Below are 22526 nucleotides of genomic sequence, written 5' to 3'. Positions count from 1 at the left end.
TTTCCAAACATAAGTGTCCTTAGTGGCTTATTTGTATTATTTACAAATAATGAGTCATATTCTGCCTAGGCTGAGTGTTTCTTGGGCAACTGGTTTTACCCTTTGTGCATTTCACATAAAAAGTACTATCCTTACGGATTTTCACTTATTCTGTATTCTCAACATTCAGTCTGATTTTTAAAAATTAATTTTATTGGTACATGTTAGGTATACAATATAATGACATTCATCATTGTAGATTTGTACCTTTACATAATCTATATTGGTTCTTATTTTTTCCCCATTCCCCTGCCCTCCCTTTAACCCCTCCACCCCTCCCTATTTACAAAGACTTTCCCTTTTTTCCTTTTATCATATTTATTCCTTTCCCTTCTTTCCTTTCCCATATCCCTCCCACTTACCCTTCCCCTTTGTACCTTTTCTTCCTATTTCACATTATCTATTATACATTTTGATCCTTATTTACACTTTCAGTTTCTCACACCAGAGAAATTATTTGATATTTACATGTGTCTTATTTATTTTACTTAAGAGTATGGCCTCAATGTGCATCCATTTAGCTATAAATGTCTCTAGTTTCTCATTCTTTGTGGCTGAGTAGTACCACATTTTCTTCATCCAGTCTCTAGTTGATGGGCAATTGGGCTGTTTCTAAGTTTTAGCTATTACAAACTGTGCCACTATGAACATGGGTGTGCATATATCACTGTGGTATGATTCTTTTAATTCTTTGGGGAAGATACCCAGTAGAGGAATAGCTGGGCAAAATAGGACTTCCAGTCCTAGTTCTTTGAGGTATCTCCATACTGATTTCCACATTGGTTGCACCAATCTACACTCCCACCAACAGTGGAGAAGGATTCCTTTTTCCCCACAGCCCCACCAACATTTGCTATTGGTTGATTTCTTGATAGCAACCATTCTTTCTGGGGTGAGGTAGAATCTCAGTATTACTTTCATTTGTATCTCTTGAATGACCAGTGGTGTTGAACATTTTTTCATATATTTATTTGCTATTTCTACTTTTGTCTGAGAAATGTGTTCATTTCAGATGCCCATTTTTGGACTGGGTCTTTAAATTTGGGAGGTCTGAGTTTTTTAAGTTCTTTATATATTCTAGATAGTAGAACTTTGTCTGAGGAACAGCTGGTAAAATTTTTTCTCCACATTGTGGGTTTTGTCTTCATGCTGTTGGTGGTTTCTCTTGCTGTGCAGAAGCTTTTTAATAAGAGATCCCACTTGTTGATTCTTTGTGCTAGTTCACGTGCAACTGAGGTTTTGTTCATAAAATCTTTTCCTACACCAGTGTCTTCAAGAGTTCTACCTAACCTCTCTTCCAGGCAGTTTAGTGTTTCTCTTTTAATATTTAGATCTTTAATCCATTTCAATTTTAGTTTAGTGCACGGTGAGAGATATAGGTCTAGTTTTAATCTTTGGCAAGTTGAAACCCAATTTTTCCAGCACCATTTATTAAAGAGGCTATCTTTCCTCCAGTGAGGGTGTTTGGCTCCTTTGTCAAAGATGAGATGGCTGAGTGTGTCTGGAGTTGTTTCTGCATCTTCTAATCTGTTCCACTGGTCCTCAGGTCTGTTTCTTTGCCAGTACCATGCTGTTTTTATCACAGTAGCTTTGTAGTATAGTTTCAAATTGGGGATTGTGATACTCCCTACCTTGTCTTTGTTGCCTAGAATTGCTTTTGCTTTTCTAGGTCTCTTTATGTTCCAAATCAATTTTTGGATTGTTTTCTCAAGGGCTGTGAAGTATGCTGTTGGAATTTCAATTGGGATTGCATTGAATCTATATAGCAGTTTTGGAAGAATGGCCATTTTCACTATATTGGTTTTTCCTACCCAGGAGCAAGGATGTCTTTCCATTTTCTGATATCCTCTTTGATCTCTTTTCAGAGTGCTATAGTTTTCAGAGTGGAGGTCTTTGATTTCTTTTGTTAGGTTGATTCCAAGCTATTTCAGTTTTTTGTATGCTATTGTGAAGAGAATTATTTCTCCAGTTCCTTTTTCAGTGAGTCTGTTGTTCATGTAGAGGAAAGCTATTGATTTTTGTGTGTGTTGACATTGTATCTAGCTACTCTAGTGAATTTGGTAGTGAAGTCTAGAAGACTTTTGGTGGAGTTCTTGAAGTCTTCTGTATAGAGTATCATGTCATTTAGAAATAATGATAATTTGACTTCTTCATTTCCTATCTTTATTCCTTTTCTTTCTCTTGGGTAATTGCTATGGCTAATGTTTCCAAAATATATTGAACAGGAGTGGTGATAGTGGACATCCTTGTCTTGTTCCTGATTTTAGTGTGAAGGATTTCAGTTTTTGACTGTTTAGTATGATATTGGGTGTTGGTTTTTCATGGATGGCTTTTATCAGGTTGAAGTAGAGACTGTCTATTCCAATTTTTTGTAGGGTTTTTATCATGAATGTGTGTTGTATTTTTTTTTTTACAAAGTTTATTCTCTTCAATGCATTACAGGGTGTTAGCATTTTAAATGTTCATCATACCCACCAACTGCAGCATTATCTAAGCAAACCAAAAATCATTTTTATCATAGATGTAGTCAATGGTTATTCCTTTTTTAAAGGACCTAAACTCCAAAATTTTAGCACAGGTAGTTTTATTATATGTTTCATCTAGTAGATGAGTTTTTAAAATAGTGTGTAGAAATGAATAGTTTCAAACTATGTAAATATATTATGTCATGTTATCAATCCACTAAATCAAAAGCAATTGCCAAGCTGAATAAGTTACAAAGAAATAATAATTCTGGCTTGAACAGAAATCTGCAGTGTTTTCAAAGTTCTTAATAGTTACCCCCTAATATAAATCTCCAAAGTTTAACCTAGAGTTGGAAGATAAGTTTCACAGTAATGTAATTTTAACCTCCTTTACATTTATTTTATTTACTAAGATGTTTATATTCTGTGTCAGAATGGAGCTTTCCAGTGTTCACAATTTCGTTTCAATTTGTACATATGTAACTCACTAACATAAGAGTTACTATACAAAGTATCTCTAAAAAGAAAAAAAAACCACACCCTACACAGAACTCTTAATGTGGTATGATTTAAAATAGATTAATGCAACATTTTCAATATTTTAGTAATTTTGTAAATACCAGCATGTAAACTTGCCTATTTAATATGACAGCTACAATTTTATTCATTGAGAAATTGTGAATTAACTTCCTTCAATCATTTCCACCTTATCTCAAAACCTCTTTGACTTGCTTTATCAGATTCAGTGAATTTCAAACTTCTTTTGAAAAGGGAACTGAAGGAAGGCAATAAACTATAAACAGAAAAAAGTTAATCCTTTAAAATTTTTCTCTTCAATACAATTTAAAACTTAGAAAGTAAGTTACGAATTATTAAAGGAGCAGTTGGACTCACCAACCTGGGATTTAAATTTCTAAGTATGAGAACAGAAGAATAAAATATTTCATTCAATTCTGAAATTTAGAACGGTTATATGATTTGACTAAACTGGTCAAAGCAGTCAGAAATTTACAATTCAGTAGGTGTTGGTTATTTTGCTTTCGGGGATGGGCAGTCAAACAACAGAATGACAAATGAAGTGACAAAAAACTTGTGTTTCCCATTTTGGGGCGAGGGGTGTGCAAATCTCAGGATAGTTTAAATCTTGAAATCCATTTGACCTATTTAGGTCAAAGATGAAATTTAAAAAAAATTTTAATTACCCCATTCTTTCTTTGAGTGTCAGACTGATTGCTAGTCACATCTCCAAGTACAATCAGTGCTTTAATGGTTTGTTGAATGAAATATTGGTAAGGTCAAAAGGAAAAATTAAATTTTGAACTAAAAGAAAAACTCAAGTATTACATTGTTTTCAAATTGTTTACTAACATGACAACAGATTTGGCTGAAATCATTCTTGCACACACATACAACAGACACTAGCCACCGATCTGCTTTGCAACACAAGGCCATATAGTCAGAGTTGGCATTCTCTAAGCCAAAATTTAAATAGATTTTAAAAAGTAATTTCTAATTTTTACAGAAATGCTTCTTTAAAAAATATTTTCTCTCATTCCCTCATCTCCTATACTGAAGGATGTGTTTCTCCTCCAAGCTAAATCTGAACCCTCAAAATTGACTTCAGGCAGAAAATCTCTGCAAATTATATATATATATATATATATATATATATATATATTTATATCAGTTGTAATCCTCCAGCATTTAATCACTTTAGAGATGAATTTTTGGATCCTACTGCTCATAACTCCAAAATCCATAATGATTTAAGGATATACTTTCCATATCCTTCCTGGCTACTCCCTCCCCTCCAAATCAGTTCAAAACAGTCATGGCTCAAGTTTAATGGGAAGAAAGTTTTTGAGGAGTTTTTTTTTACTTTGGTGATGTGGGTGGCACATACTGTTGTCATTACATGGAGTCACTCCCTGAGGTATACCCCTAGGGCTAAACTGGCATCTCTGTTCCCTGATTTTTCAAGCTGCTCCCTGGGAATGGTATTGCCTCGGAAGCTGGAATAATCTTTACTAGCCTTTGCTTCTGGCTTCATGTGGTTTCTCAGCAGACTTCTCAGGAGCTCCATTCTCTTGGTTTTGGTGGGAGACACTGCATTGGAGCGAAGTTCTCGTAGTGGCTGCACAAGAAATGGAGATGGCTTTTTAGGGGGCTGCTGGCATACTTCAGCATAACTTAACTTTCAGGGTTCCTATAGGGGCACAGCTGTGGTTATATTTATGTTACTATTACATGGTAAAGCTGTATTTGCTCTTGATGGCTTTGCAGTATGCAGGGAAGAAACAGGTGTAGTCATCTGATTGATAACATCCTTCTGATCAATGGAATCATCTATTGTATCCTTTTCTTGCTGAGTTGTGCTTAATACAGGAAGCTCAGTTGCATATGGAGGACTGGTACTCATACTGAGTTGCTGGGCTGAAGTACAGTCTGCCTGCTCATCTTCTGCAGGTATTGGGCAACTAACTCGCAAGTCTTCATTCTCCTTTTCTTTGTAGACACCTTTAACGACATTAGACATTCTATTCTCCAAAAGGAGTTCACCTGGCATTCTTGATGAACTCCCAGGTAAAGGAGGAAAATTTGAAGCTATTAAGTCAAACTTTGGTGTTGGAGACTTTGCTTCAGCCGAAGGATGGGGTCTTGGGATCCTTTCATCTTCCAGTCATCTTCAACCTCTGAAGAGAGTTCTCCTGCCCCTACCATAGTCCCCATTTTGTTCCATCTGTAAAGTAGGAATCTTCTTTGGAAGGTAAGTTTGCTCTTGACGCCCTGTTACTGTAGAGTTATGCAGTTCAGTTGCAAAGTTCCTTGAACTAGATCTGTTCAATGGTCCATCCCCCAATGACACAGAGCCCTCTGTTGAGTGTTCTGTACCACTGGATGACCTAAAATGAGGCTTCACATGAGTTGTTGGGAATGGCTGGCCCATATTCATAGCAGCAGCTTTGTTTTATAAGATCCTGGTGAGTTAAAGCCATTCACAAAATGACCATTGGGGAAGGGAGCCAGTGGTGTTTCAAAGTAAGGTTCAGGACTTGGTGACCAAGACTGAGGCACAATACTATAAACTGAGTACTGTCAGTGAGGATTATATACAGGCTGCATAAAGACTGGTGAGGCATACTGTGCTTGAGCTTGAATGGGCTGACTATACATACTAAAATCCATGAATTGATAACCATTCTTAGCAAATAATGTATTGATGGCTTTTATCCTTGCCATGATTGGCTTGCCCTGAAATGTTTTAACTACTTCTCTTAAGTATTTAAATGCCTATTGTGCATCAGTATCTGACTGGAAGGTGACATACCAGTTGCTATTGTGTGTAAACTCCAAGCTTATCACTTTGGGGCAGTTTTCAGTTTTGAACAAAGCTTTCAACTCTTTTTCTGGTGGTGTTTCAGGAATCTCTCTGAGGATCACAATACGAAGTTTATGACTTGGTTTCACTTTCTCCCCTTTCTCATCAACTTGTACCATTGGAGATGATCCCAACACTTCAAGAATTCGATCAAGATCTGTGGTCAACTTTTTTATTTCTTCCATGTTGGCAACTGTCCATATTGGGACAAACTGATCACTGTCCATTTGGGATATCAAGTAAAGATCCTTTGATAAATTTTCTCATGAAAAACAGAATTCTAGTTGTTTCTTCAGGCATTCTTTTAGATCTTCTGTAGAAATTGCCAAACTGCTTTCTCCAGAAATGTCATATATTTGATAACTCATATCTTCCAGTCCTAAAATCATTCCCTCACTTGGTTCATCAATGCCAGTACTATTTCTTGGGGTTTCACAAGATGGAGAATACATTATTTCATATCCTTTACACGTATCTTCTGAAAGCTCTGTACTGCCCTCAGTCTAAGACCCTGACATGGCTGCTGTTTCATGCCAAGAGCTTTCAGTTCCATGAGTTACAGGAGTGGCATCAAGATTTCCAGGAGGAATTTCTTGCCATACTTTGGCATTTGGATTTCAACCAGTCCTTTTAGATGTTACCTGCTTGAACTCACTATGTAGCCTAGGTTGGCCTTGAACTCGCAGTAATCCCGTTTCAGCCTCCCATGTTGAGATTACAGGTGTGTGCACCATGCCCACTGATTATCATTTCTTCTTGTATCTCAAACCTTCCAGAATCTTGTTCCTTCTGCCCTCCATGAAGAGCAACATGTTTTCCTTTGCTCGGCCCAATGGTTCTCATCAGCTGCATGTTGGATTTTGTTGAATGCTTTTTCTGTATCTTTTGAGATGATCATATGGTTTTTGACCTTGGCTCTATTAATATAGTGTATTACATTTATTGATTTGTATATGTTGAACCATCCCTGCATTGCTGGGATAAATCCCACTTGGTCAAGGCGTATGATCTTATTGATGATCTTCTGCATTCTATTTGCCAGTATCTTATTAAGGATTTTTGCATCTATGTTCATTAGTGAGATTGGCGTATAGTTCTCTTTTTCGGTTGGGTCTTTCTTTGCTTTGAGGATCAAGGTGATGCTTGCTTCCAGGAATGAATTTGGGAGTATTGCTTCCCTTTCAATTTCATTGAAGAGTTTAAACAGTAGTGGCAGCAGTTCCTCTCTAAATGTCTTGTAGAATTCAGCAGTGAAGCCATCAGGGCCTGGGCTTTTCTTAGTTGGAAAGTTTTTAATTACATTTTCAATTTTGTTGATTGATATTGGGTTGTTTAGAATTTTTACGTCTTCTTCATTCAACTTTAGTAATTCATATCTAGGAAACTGTCCATGTCTTCTGTGTTGTCCATCTTTTTGGCATATAGATTCTGGAAGTAGGTATTGATGATCCTCTGGATTTATGCTGGGTCAATTGTAATTTCATCCTTTTCATTCCTTATTGCATGGATTTGGGCCTTTTCTTCCCTTTTTCTGATAAAGTTTGCTAAGGGTTTGTCAATTTTCTTCTTTCAAAGAACCAGCTCTTGGCTTCATTGAGTTTTTGTATTGTTTTCTTAGTCTCCATTGCATTGATCTCTGCTCTGATCTTTAGAATTTCCTCCCTAGTATGGGCTTTGGGTTTGTCCTGCTCTTCTTTTTCTAGAAGCTTGAGGTTCAGCATCAGGATGTTTAATTGGGCTCGCTCTGTTTTCCTAATATGAGTATTCACTGCTATGAATTTCCCTCATAAGACTGCTTTCATTGTGTCCCATAGATTCCGATATGTTGTACTGACATTGTCATTTAATTGAAGGAACTGTCTGATTTCTTCTTTAATTTCCTCTGTGATCCATTGGTTATTCAGAAGTGTGTTGTTCAATTTCTGTATGTTTATGAAATTCTTGTGATTTCTTTTGCTATTGATCTCCAATTTCTTCGTACTATGGTCCGATAATATACAGGGGATAACTTCATTTCCTTTGCACTTACTTAAACATGTTCTATGAGCAAGTATATGGTCTATTTTGGAAGATGACCCATGTGCAGCTGAAGAGAATGTATGTTCTAATTTTGTGGGGTGGAACACTCTGTAAACATCTGTTAACTCCATTCATTTAAGAGTTTGAATTCTAGTATTTCATTGTTTATTTTCTGTCTAGTTCATCTGTGACAGTGGGGTATTGAGGTCCCCTGCTACTATTAGTGCTGATTTGATTTTTCATGTCCATATTTGTTTTATATAGTTGGGTGCACTAGTATTTGGTGTGTATATATTTATGATTCTCATGTCTTTCTCTTGGATTTTGCCCTTTACAAGGATGTAGGGTCCTGCTTTGTCTCTCTTAATCAGTGTTGGTTTGAAATCCATTTTTTCTGGAAAGAGGATACTCCTGTTTTCAGGGGGGTTCCTATTGCATAGAGTATTGTTTTCCACCCTTTAACTTTCAGTCTATGAGTTTCTTTTTGAATTAAGTGTGTTTCTTGTATGCAGTATATTGTTGGATCTTGCTTCTTGACCCATTCTGCCAGTCTATTTCTTTTGATTGGTGAATTGAGACCATCAACATTGATGGTTATAACTGATACATATTGACTTATCCTTGTCATGACTTTTTCTTTTTGTTGGATTCTCCCCCTTTGCATTTAATTTCTTGTCGTTTCTGATGGATTTATTCTGTTGGGCTTCCTGGGGTTGTGATCCTCATTGTCTTTTCCTAGGAATAATGTTTAAAATTTTTTGGAGTACTGGTTTGGTATTCATGAAGTTCCTCAGGTGCTCTTTGTCATGAAAGTATCATATTTCTCCATCAATTCTGAACAAAAGTTTTGCAGAGTACATCAATCTGGGTTGGAGGTTTTCCTTTAGGGCTTGAAATACTTCACTTCAGGCTCTTCTTGCCTTGAGGGTTTGTGTTGAGAAGTCGGCTGTGATTCTGATTGGCTTTCCTTTGAATGTGATTTGTTTCTTTTCTCTGCTTGTAGAATTTTGTTCTTCTGTTGGGTTCCTGGAATCTTGACTATTATATATGCCTAGGTGTAGATTTTGATCATGGCTAGTTGGAGTCCTATATGCCTCACTTATCTGTGTATCAAGATCTTTTCCCTTGCTTGGGAAATTTTCTGTTGTTACTTCTGTGAACAGTTTTTTAATGTCCTTTGCACTCTCCTGTTTCTTCGTTGACTCCAATCAGTCTTAGGTTATTCTTCTTTGCATCATCTAGCAGCTGCTAGATTTCTTGTGGTCCCTTACTATTTTTAAGAAATTTTTCTTTTCCTGGTCACTAATTGCAATCCTGTCTTCTATATCTGAAATTCTGTCCTCACATTGGCTCACTCTGCTTCATAAACTTTCAGTGGCATTTTTAATTTCTTGGGAATCTGTTTGCATCTGTTTTATGGATTCCATTTGTTTCCTATGCTGGGATTCCATCATGTTCCTCAGCTCCTCTATTTTTTTAAATTTATGTCTCTTCTAGATTTATTAATCATGTCTTGTACTAGGGACACAACCTCTGTTGTTATTTGAGAAATTATTTTTTATTTCATTATTTCCAGATCCTCTTTTGTTGCCAGTTCAGGGAGTCCAGGCGGTTGAGTATCAGATTGTTCCATCTCCTTGCTCTTTGGGGCTGCCTTAGGTAATCTAGAAGTCTGGTTTTGAGACTTGTTTACGTGTCTTCTCATTTCAACAGATGCAACCTGCTGTGCCTTTGTTGAGGCAACTTTTTGCTCACTCAGTGGTCTTCAATTTTCAGTAAGCCACCAAGAGTCCTTTTCTCTGCTGCTCATCCCTGTGCCAATTCCTGGGTTCCGAATGGTGGCCTTCTGGATCCCTGCACTACCCTGTTGTCCAGGCGGGGTTCTGGCTGGGGTCTGTGCACACTTGGGATGGTATCTGGGCATGCCTCTGGCTGGATCCTGACCCCCTATGTAGCTGTTGTCTGGGTAGGCCTTTGGCTGGGGGCTATGCACCCCAGTTGCTGGTGTCTGAGTGGGCTTCTGGCTGGGGTCTGCACACACTTACCAGTGGTATCTGGGCAGGCCTCTGGCTATTGCTTGTACTCCTGTGCAGCTCTTTTCCAGGTGGGCCTTTGGCTGGGCCTGTGGGTTCCAGCTTCAGGGGTCAGGATGGGGCCCTAGCTGGGACCTGCCCACTACTGCACTGCTCTGGTCCCCACAGGATTCTTGGCTGGGATCTGGGCACACTTACCGATGGAATCTGGGTGGGCCTCTGGCTGTTGCTTGTGTGTCTCTTCAGCTCTTTTCCAGGCAGGCCTTTGGCTGGGCCTGTGGGTTCCAGCTGCAGGGGTCAGGGCGGGGCCCTGGCTAGGACCTGCCTGCAACTGCAAGCTCTGTTCCCCACAGGCTTCTCCCAGTCTGATTTTCTTAAGGGACTAGTGTCTACATCACATCCATGAGTACAAACTACTTTAAGCTACCCCCATCCTTTTTATAAGTAGCAGGCCTAGGAAAATTTCTCAGTCATTCTTGGCAGGTAGCACATAGAATATTGTATAGCATTTCCAGGAGGCAAGGTGCACTGAAGAATAAATGTCCACATCCTTGGTGGTGTGACCTTAGGCTTAGGGAGATATAAGATAATGTCTTGGATTCCTTCTAAATTTAAAATTGTTTTGTTAATCTGCAGTTACGTTTCTAAACACTAGCCCACCATTTGTAAAGAACATGTGTCAAGGGGTCAGGGATTTAGCTCAGTGGTTCCAGTGCCTGCCTTGCAAGCACAAGGTCCCAAGTTTGATCCCCGGTACCAAAACGGAAAAAAAAAAAACATGTGTCGAGGATTTAGTAGAAAAAGTATAGTATTTGAATATTTAAATATTCTGAATTGATCAGATTATCCCAGAAAATTGCTATGAGTTTGAATATTAGAAAAAATATACTCAAAATATTATTTTCATCTAAATTGTGTTACTAGTTTATGAGCCTATGGTTAACTCTTAGTTTAATATAGAAGTTTTCAAACACTTCCCCTGAGGCCTGTGATTGTTTTGGAGGTTCTTGAAGAACCACTGAGAAGTACATTGACACTAATAGCAAGAGCTTTAGGCCATCCCTATCAGATCTGCTCTTATCCAATTTTTAAAAAATTATAAATAAAAGTACTACAATTATTATTTAGCAATATTTAAATGAAAACATTCAATTTAACAATTTTATTGAGGTATAATTGGCATATAAGCTTACACACTTAAAATACACAATCTAATAAGTTCAGACATATATATATATATTTTTATATATATATATGAAACCACCACAGTCACATTAAAAGATATGCCCATCATTCCAAAAAAGTTTTAATGCCTTTCTTATTCTCTCCCATCCCTAGGCAACATTTTGTCTGCTTTCCATCACTATATATTATTTTGTACTTTATAGGAATATAAATGAAATCATATGTTCTTTTTGTTTTGGCTGGGCATTTTTTCAGAATAATTATTTTGAGATTTTTTTACATGTTGTTGCATGTATTAGTTCAGTTTTTATTACTGTGTAGCATTCTGTTGTATAAATATGCCATAATTTATTCCTTCACCCATTGATGGAAATTTGGGTTTTCCAATTTTTACTACAAATAAAATTGCAATCTATGAACACTTATATTCATATGAACCTATACCTGATATCCTATGTCTTAGACTGTTTCATATATTTTGTCTGGTTTGGGTTTTTTTTTTAGTTTTTATTTGTACATTATTTGGTTGTTATAAGCAGAGAGGCAAATTTGGCGTCTGATACTCCATTCTGGCTAGGAATAGAAGTTTAGAAGTATGTTGGGGGTGGAGCGGGGCAGTGGTTTGAGACAGGATATCACCATGTAGGCCAGCCTGGCCTAGAACTCTCAGTCCTCCTGAGTGAGCCTCCTGAGTGCTGGGGTTATAGGCATGCACCACCACACCCCTCTTGAATTATGAAGTCTAAAAATATGTCGTTTCTTGGATTGTTTCTGCAGCTTAACATTTTAAAATTTATTTTGGTGCCAGAGATTGAACCTAGAACTTTGATCATGTTGAGCATATGGTCTACCACTAACCTATATGCCTGTTATGACTTACATGTAGATATCCACCAGAGCTTCATGTGCTCATAGGTGGGGCTTTTCAGAGGTGGCTGGATCTAGGGTGTGTGAATGTGGACTAAGAATGTGTGACTATGGATGTAGGGTATATGATGACTAAATCAGTCCACTGATTGGTTTAGCACAGTTCTGGGTGTGGGTTATACCAACCAATAGGCTTGTATCCTGGATAGAATATAAAGGGGAAGATGGAAGATAGACTTGCTGCCTTCTGCCTGCTTGGGCATGGCCTATTTCTCTTCTGCCATGCCACCTTGTCTTGGAGCCAGCCAATGAAGGACTGAAACTTCTACAAACTGTGAGCTGAATAAACCTTTCCTCTTTTAATTTTGGGTGTCCAGTATTTTGTCTCAGCAACAAGGAAAGTAACTTAAGACATTGCCCAACTCGGTCTTTTGTTTTTTGTTTTTCTAATTTTATTTCCTTATGATTAGAGAATACTGTATAGTCTTTTTGGTATTGAGTCTCTAGAATTTGTTGAGCCTTTGTGGCTTTAGAGGAATTTTTATACATGTTCCATTTGTTCTTAAGTCTATTCTCAATATACGTTGTGCTACTGTGTTAAGTCTATATACCAGCTTTTGTGCTTGATTAGTCAGTTTCTGGGAGATAAAATACAAAATTTTAAAATTTTGAGCCTAATTTTCTAAGTACATAGAAATTAATAGTTGACATTTTCCTAATATCTCTTGCCATAGGTCATCATTGACTGAAACCTCCAAAACTGTGAGCCAAAATGAACTTTTAGTTATGAGGTGAATATCTCAGGTATTTGTTACAGTAATTAACATGCTTGTTTATATTTTTTGAATGATCAAGACATGTTTGCCAGTGTATTTTACAGGTATCTTTGTACCTCTTATGCCATTTCTGCCTTAATAGTTCATTTTTTGGTTTGATGTTCCAGTATCTTTTATCTTCAAGTTCCCATTCATGACAGATGTCTGCTACAGTGAGTGGTCTCCTCTGTGCACTGGATACAAGTAGCAACCCTAAGGGCCAGAGTTGTGGTTAACTCAGGTTTTCATAGGATTCCAGGTTCTAAACCTGTTTTCTAGTTTTGGGGGTTTCGGCTTCAGGTTGATGGTAGGTAACTTCAGACTCTGTGCTCCTCTAGGGCAGTTTAACTGATTGTTTCCACCCCTTCTTGCCAACCTGTTCTTGACCTCATTGTCAGGCAAGGTGTTTTCTATCAAAACAAAACTTTTGAGGGTCCTTGCCTCCTGTCTGGTGTATGCTAAAATTCTCGTTCCCTTCAACACTTTAACTCCTCATCTGACTTCTGCAAACTATTCTGGTTTTCTTCTTTTGGTCAAAAGAACTAGGAACTATCTGTTGTCTGCCACCTTGAGCAATAGTTACTTTAGGGTTGCAAATATTTAGGATGGAATATATGATAAATTCTCTTATATTTCTCTGGTACTTTACCATTTTCAAGGTAATTTTCTATTTAGAGAGCAATTATAATGTTGGCATGAAGTAGATGGGATAAGCATAATTTGCCATAGTTTATTATGAGAATTTGTTGTTCAAAGTAGAAATCTGAGAAGAAACATTTTATTATGAGAATTTGTTGTTCAAAGTAGAAATCTGAGAAGAAACATTTTATTATGCATCTTCCATATACTTAGCACAGGATTGGGTTGCAAGGGTGAAAAACAGTTCAGGTAGTATATAGTTCAATTGACATGTAAATTGAAACGTTAAGTACCAGACATACATAACAGCATGTGACCTTAGTTGATACCTAGTGAATATTTTTTAAAATTTACTGTTATAAGACAGAATCGTTAAAATGGAAAATGCTACATAGGAGGTGGGAATAGGCCATTTCATTGTGGACTGGCTTAATGAAGATGATGAATAAAGCAGCAGAAACCAGATTATCTTAAGCAAATTAAGTGAGAGTAGCATGATAAAACTGTTTAGAATGTTGGCAGTAGTGCAGACAAAAAACTTATAAGACATGACCTTTAGACTAGTTATAAGAACAGAGGGGGTAGCAAGTCCATTTGGTCTTTTCAATTTTGAAATGCACAAGAGGCACTTTTCATATTCACTTTACATATTTTGCTTTTAACCTTAAGTGAAGCAGCTATTTTCTGGAAAAGTGGGATAGAATTCTCAAGCTTATAATGATACTCTTCTGCATTCTCCAAAGCTCTGCTGTAAATGCAGATCAGACCTGGGTTTGGAACTTGACTTGCATTTTCCTATGGTAGGGGATAGCCCCCAGCATGTGGAATTATTTCCAGAGTATTTAAGTATGTTAGAACATGGTTGCCATTAGGAAAGTGCATTTTAGCTCCAAATCAAATGCAGAAATGAATCTCCAACCATAGAAATGTCACAGGTGGCAGCCAGAACAGCTTTGGCAGTATTACCTGTTGGGAGTTTGGGGTTGGGTCAGTGCCCTCCCCTTCATCAGTAATTGCCCAGGAATAATTGTTAGCTGCTCCAGGAACAAATCTCTCTTGGCCCTTATGTCAAGGGCGGGACACTTTCTGGTGCATACATTCAGGCAGGTCCTAAATCAAATGTGTATAATTATCTACCAAAAGTAAAAAACCACCACTGAGGTTTTTGATGACTTTTGTTTTGGTACCGGGAATTGAACTCAGGCTTGCACTTGCAGGGCAGGCAGTGGAACCACTGAGCTAAATCCCCGGCCTTTGATGACTTTTTAGATATAAATACCCCATTTGACCAAACTTAACCAAGATGAAGTAGTTCTTGCCTTTATATAACTCTGCCTCTTCCTAATACTAGTCATACAGTTATTTATACAATATTTTATATATATATATATTCGTGACTTATTTAAATAACAATATACATATGTACACAATGTAACATATTGGCAAGAATAGTACTCATCAGCTTCTCTGCTGTCCGTCTGGAGTCAGCTCATACCTGTAAGACAGTGGGGTTTGCACTTGTGTTAGAAGGTCAGTGTTTTGTAGCTATAACACGATAAGATGTCTGGGCCTCTGGAGCCTGCAGACCCATCTCTTGAGTTGGCCAGGCAAAGTTAAGCCTAGAATTTACAGAAGTCACATGGGTAAGATCTGCAGGTAGTAATACCATAAGGCAGTGGTGGTGAACCTGTGACATGCGTATTGCATGAATTGTTTTTCTAAACTAAAACTTCAGTATTCAGGTTATTTCAGTGTTGGTACTTTGCAGTAAATAAGTTGGTTTTGTATTGCACTTTGGGCACTTATGTCTAAAAGATTTGCCATCACTGCCATAAGGTGTTAATCTGTTTCCTTTCTTAAATATTACTGAAAGAGGAATAACTTTGGAGAAAAATATGGGCTACCTTGAATAGCAGGTTAACAGTGATAAAATAAAAAAGTAGTCTTACCATTGTGAAAAGCCTTTAATCAAATCTTCTTTTGATAAATCAATCAGTACCTAAAGGATCACAGATAATTCCCATATAAAACACTGCATTAAACAGAAACTTTGGGATAAACTGAGTTGATCATAAAGGATCTCCTTAGGTTTCAGATTTTCAGCAGGGCTTTTTCTTTTGGCTCCCAACATTGGAGCCTCTCCAGAGGGAGAATGCAGACACTGACCTCAGTGTCCTGAAAAAAGGCAAGTTGTTGTTCAGAGTTCTACTTCAGGTTTTTTCTTTCCTTTTTGAGTTTTTAAATGAATATTATAAAAAGAAAACTTACTTTATCTGTGAAAATAGGAATAATACCATCTACCTCATAGAAATGAGTGCTTTAAAGAGATGAGTATAAGGTGTTTATTAAAATACAACAGGTACAAAGTACTACACAAATACATTTTGGGTGGGTCTCTCCTGAGCATATTCCTGGGAGTTAAGACCATGGCAGGTGTTCAAATGCTTGTAGAATGTTGAATTTGGATTCTTGAATGAAAATAGATTATCATATTTATATTTCTGTATTAAAGAATATGAAAAACAAAAAAATTCCAAATGAGGATTTTGAAGTCAGTTCTATTGTAAGCTGTAATGATTTTGTCAGAATTTCTGCAAGGATGTGTTCCACCACCAGATACCAATAGTCTTGAATACTTACTTTTCCTAACTCCTTCCTTCTGTGTGAGCCAAGTGGCCTACTATTTTTGACTGCAACATCTAGTGACCTCTTCTTTACTTCTTCCATAGGAACAAAAAATTCAAATCTTTAAGGAGCAAAAAATTCAGGAAATGAGATTTACATATTTCAGTCATTTGGGTTGAAAATTTGAAGTGTTTCATCTACTTCCCCACTAAAACAGGAGCCACAGATTAAGAGCAACTGGAATAGTACTGGCTCATAGTTAATTCATTGAGTACCTCAATGCATTGAGTATGGCTAATTGCTGCCCTGTGTTGCTGACGAACCCTGGAAGTGTAAAGAGGCTTTTCTGAGAAGTGCCTCCTGAAAAATAGCAGCTGCCTCCTGTGGAGTAAGGCAGAGGAATCTGTCAGGTATTCATAAGGGACCCCTTACATCTAGGTTTATTTTTAAGGTGGGTGTGGCCAAGAGTGCCTTCCAGATAATCCAGGCTTATCATGCTGTTCTAATTTTGAAAGAAGAAACTAACAGATTGTCTTTAAAGTCAAATGTTAAAGCTATCCCTTATGTTCCTACATAGCATTTTGACATCTTTTTATGTGTCAGAGCTCTCTGGGAGCAAAGTCTCTTGTGTGGCTCTAGACATGATGGTGCCAGCATTCAGTAAAAGCTGAATGATAAATTCTCTCCCAATAGCCTTTTTTTTTTTTTTTTTTTTTTTGCCGACAGCCTTTCTTGATATTGACAAACTCAATCACAGTAGTTCTTAGACATAGTCAAAAAAGGAATCAGTCACAACCCTTTTAAAATAAGTATTGACCAGAATAAGAACCAAAATTAAGAGGTGTACCATCTTTCTAAGCTGGCTAAAATAGATTTTCTTAGGATTCTGAAACAGAAGGAAGTAATGATGAAATCCTGGCTTCAGCACCTTGAGGATTATCAAGACTGAAAATATTTGAAATAAAAGTTGCTATGTGATTCGAATCTGCCAGGCAGTTTTCTTTCTAAGGACAGGGGTGGGTAAGCCTCTGCGGAGGAGAAAGGATTTGTTTCACCTGCCATCTCCATTATGTTGCAGGAGGGCCAAAAGCTTCGAGCCTTGGAAGAAATTTTATGTCCTTAGGTTCCATTAAAACAGATCCTCCAGAAAAATTTTAATCAAATTCAAATCCTCTTACTGCCAAAATATTTAAAGGGAATGAGTATAGAACATTCCGTAATCAGGAACACTTTAGTCTTGGTGGCCAGTTAAATGTGGGTAGCCTTTTTGATAATCTGTCCTGGTACTCCTTTTCTCCCACCAAAAAGTATACAGAGGCTTCATGAAGTCCTGTACAGCCCTGGCCGCCTCCAGCATCTGGCAGTTTGCCAGGCACAGACCCAGTGCTCAGCAGATACTTGAAGGGATTAGGCATTCTAGGCAGACCCACAGCCACTTACGTTTCATCAAACAGGGGCTCCAGCGTCTTGTGCTTCACTGAGGTCTTCTTACGACCTGCCCACCTCCTTTCTGGCAACAAGTAGACACGGACATAGGGATCAGCTCCACTGCTGGTACACGGTGTCAAATTTCTGATTTGTAGGGGGGGAAAAAAGGCCCTTGGATTTCAAACACTGAAAATAGTCATTTGGGAGAAAGCTAAACTAACCATTTGCCTTTAGATGGGCTTGAGAACATCTTTTGTGGTCAACCTGACCAAAACATGAAAATCTCCAGAATTTAGAGGACAAAATATCAGGTGCATAATTTTGAAAACATGCATTTTTGTGGTTTGAGGTAGAGTAAGTACTTTTCATCTAAGTTAGGAATTTTTGGTTGGGAAAATCTATTGGCTGTCAGCCAACCCAAGATAGTTTTACAGTGATTGCGTCTAAACACAGCCTTTGGCTCCTGAGCCCATCAGCACCATCAATGAATAACCACCCAAGAGTGCCCTTTGCTGCTCATGGCATACAGGCCTTCAAGTTTCATTTCTTCCCAGTGTGTTACTACTTTGAGTCTACTACATGCCCTTGCTATTGCTCCAAATGCCCCAACTTTGATTTATGGTCCCCTGATGCTTCCAAAGCACCTTCCTGTCCCAGAATCCCTTTACCTGCAGCCATTGACCAGCACCCTGAGGCATCGCCACAGACACACATAGCGCACCGTGAGCTGGATCTCACCAAGGCCCTGCTGTCTGCAATTGCCAACTCTGTAAAGAAAGAGCTTGTCATTTCTCTTGTTGTAACAAGTGTTAACTCTCTCCTTTCCCCTCAAGATAATTCTAAGTTCTTTTCAGTTGGAAGTTGGTTCCATCCAGCATCAGGTATAGTTATCCTACTTTTCAGTAAGAACAACATGAACACTGGAGTGGATCTGCCTTTGTATCACAATTCCTTGTAGGGCTTTGGGTTAATTTGACTTTTATGCTACTAAGTTCTCAGGGTTATGGTGAAGACAAATCAAGTAAAATCTTCGGTCCATAGTAAACACTTAATAAATGGTGGCTATTTATTACATAATTCCATATCTTAAGCTTTTCATATCATTACACTGCAGTGCTTTAGAACTCAGGAAATGTTTCTGCTAGAAGGGACATTAACTGAAGCCCAGCATCTACTGTATAGTCAGTATGTAGCTTGAGCCATAACCAGACTAGTTTTCTCCCTTGTTCTGTGTTTCTTCTACCACACCTTGCTGCCTCTTGTGAAGATACAGTATTCTGTGGAAAACCAGAACTTGCATAGGTATTTAAGTTTATATCTACTTTTACATCCACGAAATGTTTTTCATGCAGGTGATATTAGAAAAGATTAAGCAGAGAGATGCATACTCAGTGTTGAAGGTGGTATCTGTCAGATCAAAGCAGGAAGAGGCCAGGGAGTTGAGCGAGGAGATGCTGGGACCCAGACCCTTGGGCGGCCATACAAATGGGGAAGCAAGGCGTTTCATGGGTCTGGGTGACTTGATGGGTCCTGGAGAATGGGGGCCTGGGACAGTCAGGAAGATGGTGGTTGAACTCTTCTTCTTCCCCATGGGCTCAGAGAACCCATTGGCACTGTCTTTGCCTTTGGGCTCTAAGATTGTCTCTTGGGGTACAGGGTTGGTGGAAGCACTGGAAGTGGTTAGTGTGCTCTTGGAGGCATCCATGGTGTAAGAAGCAGGGTCTGGAGGACACAGCAAGTCTGCAGGGCCTTCTCCCTGGAGTGGGGCTTTGGGACCATGGTTGGTAACCACCTTCTTGACGAACAGAGGACCTTTCTTTAAGGCTTCAGGTCCTGTGTACGGGCTCCCCAGCTCTCGTTCCTCCACTCGCAGGAACTAGAAGCAGATAACAAGGTAGTTTATGGACTGGGCCCACCACTTCTACAACCCCAGCCATTGTGTTTTTTCTTTCCCTTTTCCTCTCAGTCATCAATCACCAAGACCCTTCCTGGGAAATTTCATTTACAGAAATATGGTAATCCAAGTATTCTAAAAGAGCTTTTATGCCAAAATAAAATGAACATCTTTTTAAATGCACAGCCATATCCATAAGAAAGCAAGCATAATTCTTTTTGAAAAGAGAAAGCTGAAAAAATAAAAGTTAAGCTACTCTGAGAGTTGCAGTGAGGTCCATGAAGGTGGGATCTCTGAAAAAGTGCTGAGAAAATAAATGGGAAACAAGGTGAGGTCAAGAGACATGGAAAACAGATGAGAAGATCCAGTATAGAAGGATTAAACTAAGGGATTAAAAAATGGGGGAAGGCAATATGTGAAGAGATGACTGACAGTATTCCAAAACTGATGAAAATGGTTTGGAGCTTAGTGCTGGAACAGTTCACCTTGCTCCATAGCCAGAGCTGCACTCCCCCTTCCCCCCAGGGGACGAGAGAGATTTACCCGCAGCACCAGCCTCATGGAAATGAGGCTGTCCAGGCCTGAATGGTCCAGCTGAAAGCGCTGCTCCAGGGTGAGGTCAGCATAGGGGAGGATTTGGCACAGGGGGAACTCCAGCACTCCCAGAGCACACTCCTGGTCATCATCCAGCACCTGGGCAGTGGGCCAGTCACAAAACGAGAGGATGGCTAAGCCTACCTGAACCACCACTACCTTCTGGGCCCCAGCCAGTCTGGGCTTACTTCAGTCCATATTTGGCATGTGGTCCTTTTCTGGAAACAGGTATGAGGCTAGGCCAGATCTGGTCTCTGCCTGCAGTCAGGGGAAGAAAATGACTCAGGGTAGAGGTGATTATGGTTCTTCTGAGGCCAGAATGGCAAATGCCAAGGGCCACAGGGGCTTTAGGGACCAGCAAGTTCTGCTGCTTCGGGAGGAGGCATACAGGCAGGACTCGGGATCCCAAAAGATCCCAGCTCCACCACTTGTTGGTCATGAGATCGTGGGCAAATCAATGATTTAGCATCTATTTGCTTATGTATAAAAGGAGCTAATTTCTTCCAACAGATTTTTTAATGAATGTTAAATGAAAAAAATTTAAACAAGTACACCATTATTAGTGTCCTCCATAGACACCAACAAAGACCATTCCGAGTACTGTGTAACAACTGCAGAGATCCTTTTCAGGGAGATCCAAGGTACTTACAGGGCTTTGTCTTCCCAAAGCCTCCTACACAGTGACCTTGGGCACCATCCTCAAGGAGATGAGGCTCTGTGGGGCCTCAGTGTCCTCTCTCATATACTAGAGGCTGAGTGAATACTGCTGGAACTTGCTCAAGGCTTGGGAGCCCTCCCAGCTTAGAAATCTCTTCTCCCAAGAGCCCAGGTTCAAACCTTCAGACAGAGCTGCTCAGCTGCCACGTTGTGCACAAAAAAGGAGAACACCTGGCTCCACACAGGGTCCTTGCTGTGGGGACACGTCTGGGAACAGAAGAGGGGAGGTCATTGAAGGTCAAGTTGGGCAGAGCTGGATGCTGGCATGCTCTGCTGTCAGTCTGCCCACCATGTACCAATGGGAACTTTACCTGCCCTGGGATCAGACCCACCTACTCCAGCCAGGGGACACAGGGTAGGGCAGCCATACTCAAAGCCAAGGAGGGCCTTGCCAGAAGTTTTACTGAGGGCTTAAAATTGTACTATGGTGAGAGCTCACTTTGAGGGAGTGGGGCCGACAGGATGCCTAGTGCTGGACTGAGGGCTTCATGGTGTGGTAGAAAGGACATGGGCTCTAGAACCATGCCCAAGCTTGAACCCTAACTCTGTTGCTTTGTAATACTGCCCTTGGGCAAGTCAATTAGTATCTCTGATCATCAGAGCTTGAAGTACAAAACTATTTTGTGAAGTTACTGGGAGGCCTAAATAAAGTGCCTACTAAATGTTCAGTATAAGTTCATTTCCTTCCCTTTTGCCCAGTTCCTTACCCCAGGCCTACACACCAAGCTCTTACCTTACTCGTGTATGTCTTCCTGCCTACAGATAGCTTGACATAGGAAGAAGGGTCTCTGCTGACCTTATTCTGTGAAGCAGGAAAACCCACAATATTGAAGATGGTACCATCAGGGTCTGCTAGAGTTCCTATCTCCACGCCTCCCCCAACCCCACCCAAGCATCAGTGGCACCTGGGGTGAGCAATTGCTTCTCTTAGAGTAGGCTGCCTGAGCTCCCAGGCCCCTAGGCCACAATTACACAAGCCACCGGGACAAGGCTGACTCCAGGGAGAGGTTCCAAGTTAGAGACCAGAGGCCTAAGCCAGAGCTTGGCTGGGCTGGGAGCAGGCTGTCTTCCCCTGAGGCTATGGAAACAAACTGGGTAGAGTCAAGTTCCAGCTCCTTGACCCAGGCACTTAATCTTCTGGGTAATCTGAGTTTATAATTTGGCAATAAAAACTGACTGTAGTCACCAGGATAATGAATGGGGAAGAGTTGCCAAGCCCAGTGCTTGGCACACAGGAGACACAATGAAGGGCACCAAACCTCCTATTATCCCATGTTATTATTCCATGTTACTTTGGGGGAAAAGAGTGATTTTCCCTCTGAGTTTTTGGACCAGTCACACTTACCTTGGCAAACCTGGAGAATTTTTTGGCTCGATATTCACCATTCAAGTAGTCAAATGGATTTCTCTGCAGCATAAGAAGGATTAAAGCAACACCTTGGAAATTTGAAAATGATATGTACTAGGGAGGGTGTGTGTGACACTCTGAACATGTCACCACTCACCGGTAGGTTGCAGGCATTCTCCAAGAAGACCACAAGGATGGCAGTAGAAAGGTTACCATGGTCCTGAAAAGAGACACGGGCTCTCACTGAGTGTCCCCAGCAGCAGGAGAAAGATTGGCTTTAGAGACAACTACTCATGGCAGAAGGAAGCCAGCCCTCACAGACCAGACTAGCCATAACTCTGTCACTACCTCGACTTGTGTTCCAGCTAAGAAAATAAATAACTACAGCACGACAGATTCAAGTTAGACACAAGGGGAAAACTCCCTTGTGAACTGGGATGACAGGGACAGACACAAGAACTCTAAGGACCTCATCCTTC

At 39.6% G+C, this 22526-nt stretch overlaps 1 protein-coding gene and 1 pseudogene across 7 annotated transcripts in view; both read right to left on the bottom strand.

The window, feature by feature from the left end:
- Positions 1-4186: 4186 nt before the first annotated feature.
- LOC147825253 (la-related protein 4-like) lies at positions 4187-13483 on the bottom strand (annotated as a pseudogene). The gene is made up of 2 exons (XR_015440826.1): positions 4987-13483; positions 4187-4879 (listed from the first exon to the last, which is right to left on the bottom strand). The product of XR_015440826.1 is annotated as a la-related protein 4-like (transcript).
- Positions 13484-13610: 127 nt separating this feature from the next.
- Esyt3 (extended synaptotagmin 3) overlaps positions 13611-22526 on the bottom strand; it is a 48588-nt gene continuing 39672 nt past the window's right edge. The window contains exons 13-23 of one of the 6 annotated variants that reach the window (XM_004834319.3): positions 22205-22267; positions 22045-22107; positions 21433-21501; positions 20820-20906; positions 19932-20081; positions 18883-19370; positions 18163-18261; positions 17507-17638; positions 16082-16187; positions 15391-15440; positions 13611-14936 (exon numbers count right to left, since the gene is read on the bottom strand). In XM_004834319.3, the coding sequence (XP_004834376.2) occupies positions 14900-14936; positions 15391-15440; positions 16082-16187; positions 17507-17638; positions 18163-18261; positions 18883-19370; positions 19932-20081; positions 20820-20906; positions 21433-21501; positions 22045-22107; positions 22205-22267 (1344 nt within the window). In that variant the 3' untranslated portion in view covers positions 13611-14899. The other 5 variants (XM_087186212.1, XM_021248945.2, XM_021248814.2 and 2 more) reach the window with 5 other exon arrangements.

The sequence above is a fragment of the Heterocephalus glaber genome, unplaced genomic scaffold (genome assembly GCF_053883595.1).
Source record: "Heterocephalus glaber isolate CG9 unplaced genomic scaffold, H.glaber_assembly_v1.0 deba00001504, whole genome shotgun sequence".
NCBI classification, from domain to species: domain Eukaryota; kingdom Metazoa; phylum Chordata; class Mammalia; order Rodentia; family Bathyergidae; genus Heterocephalus; species Heterocephalus glaber.
Note: the sequence above shows the minus strand (reverse complement) of the source record. Positions and strands in the feature narration are given on the sequence as shown.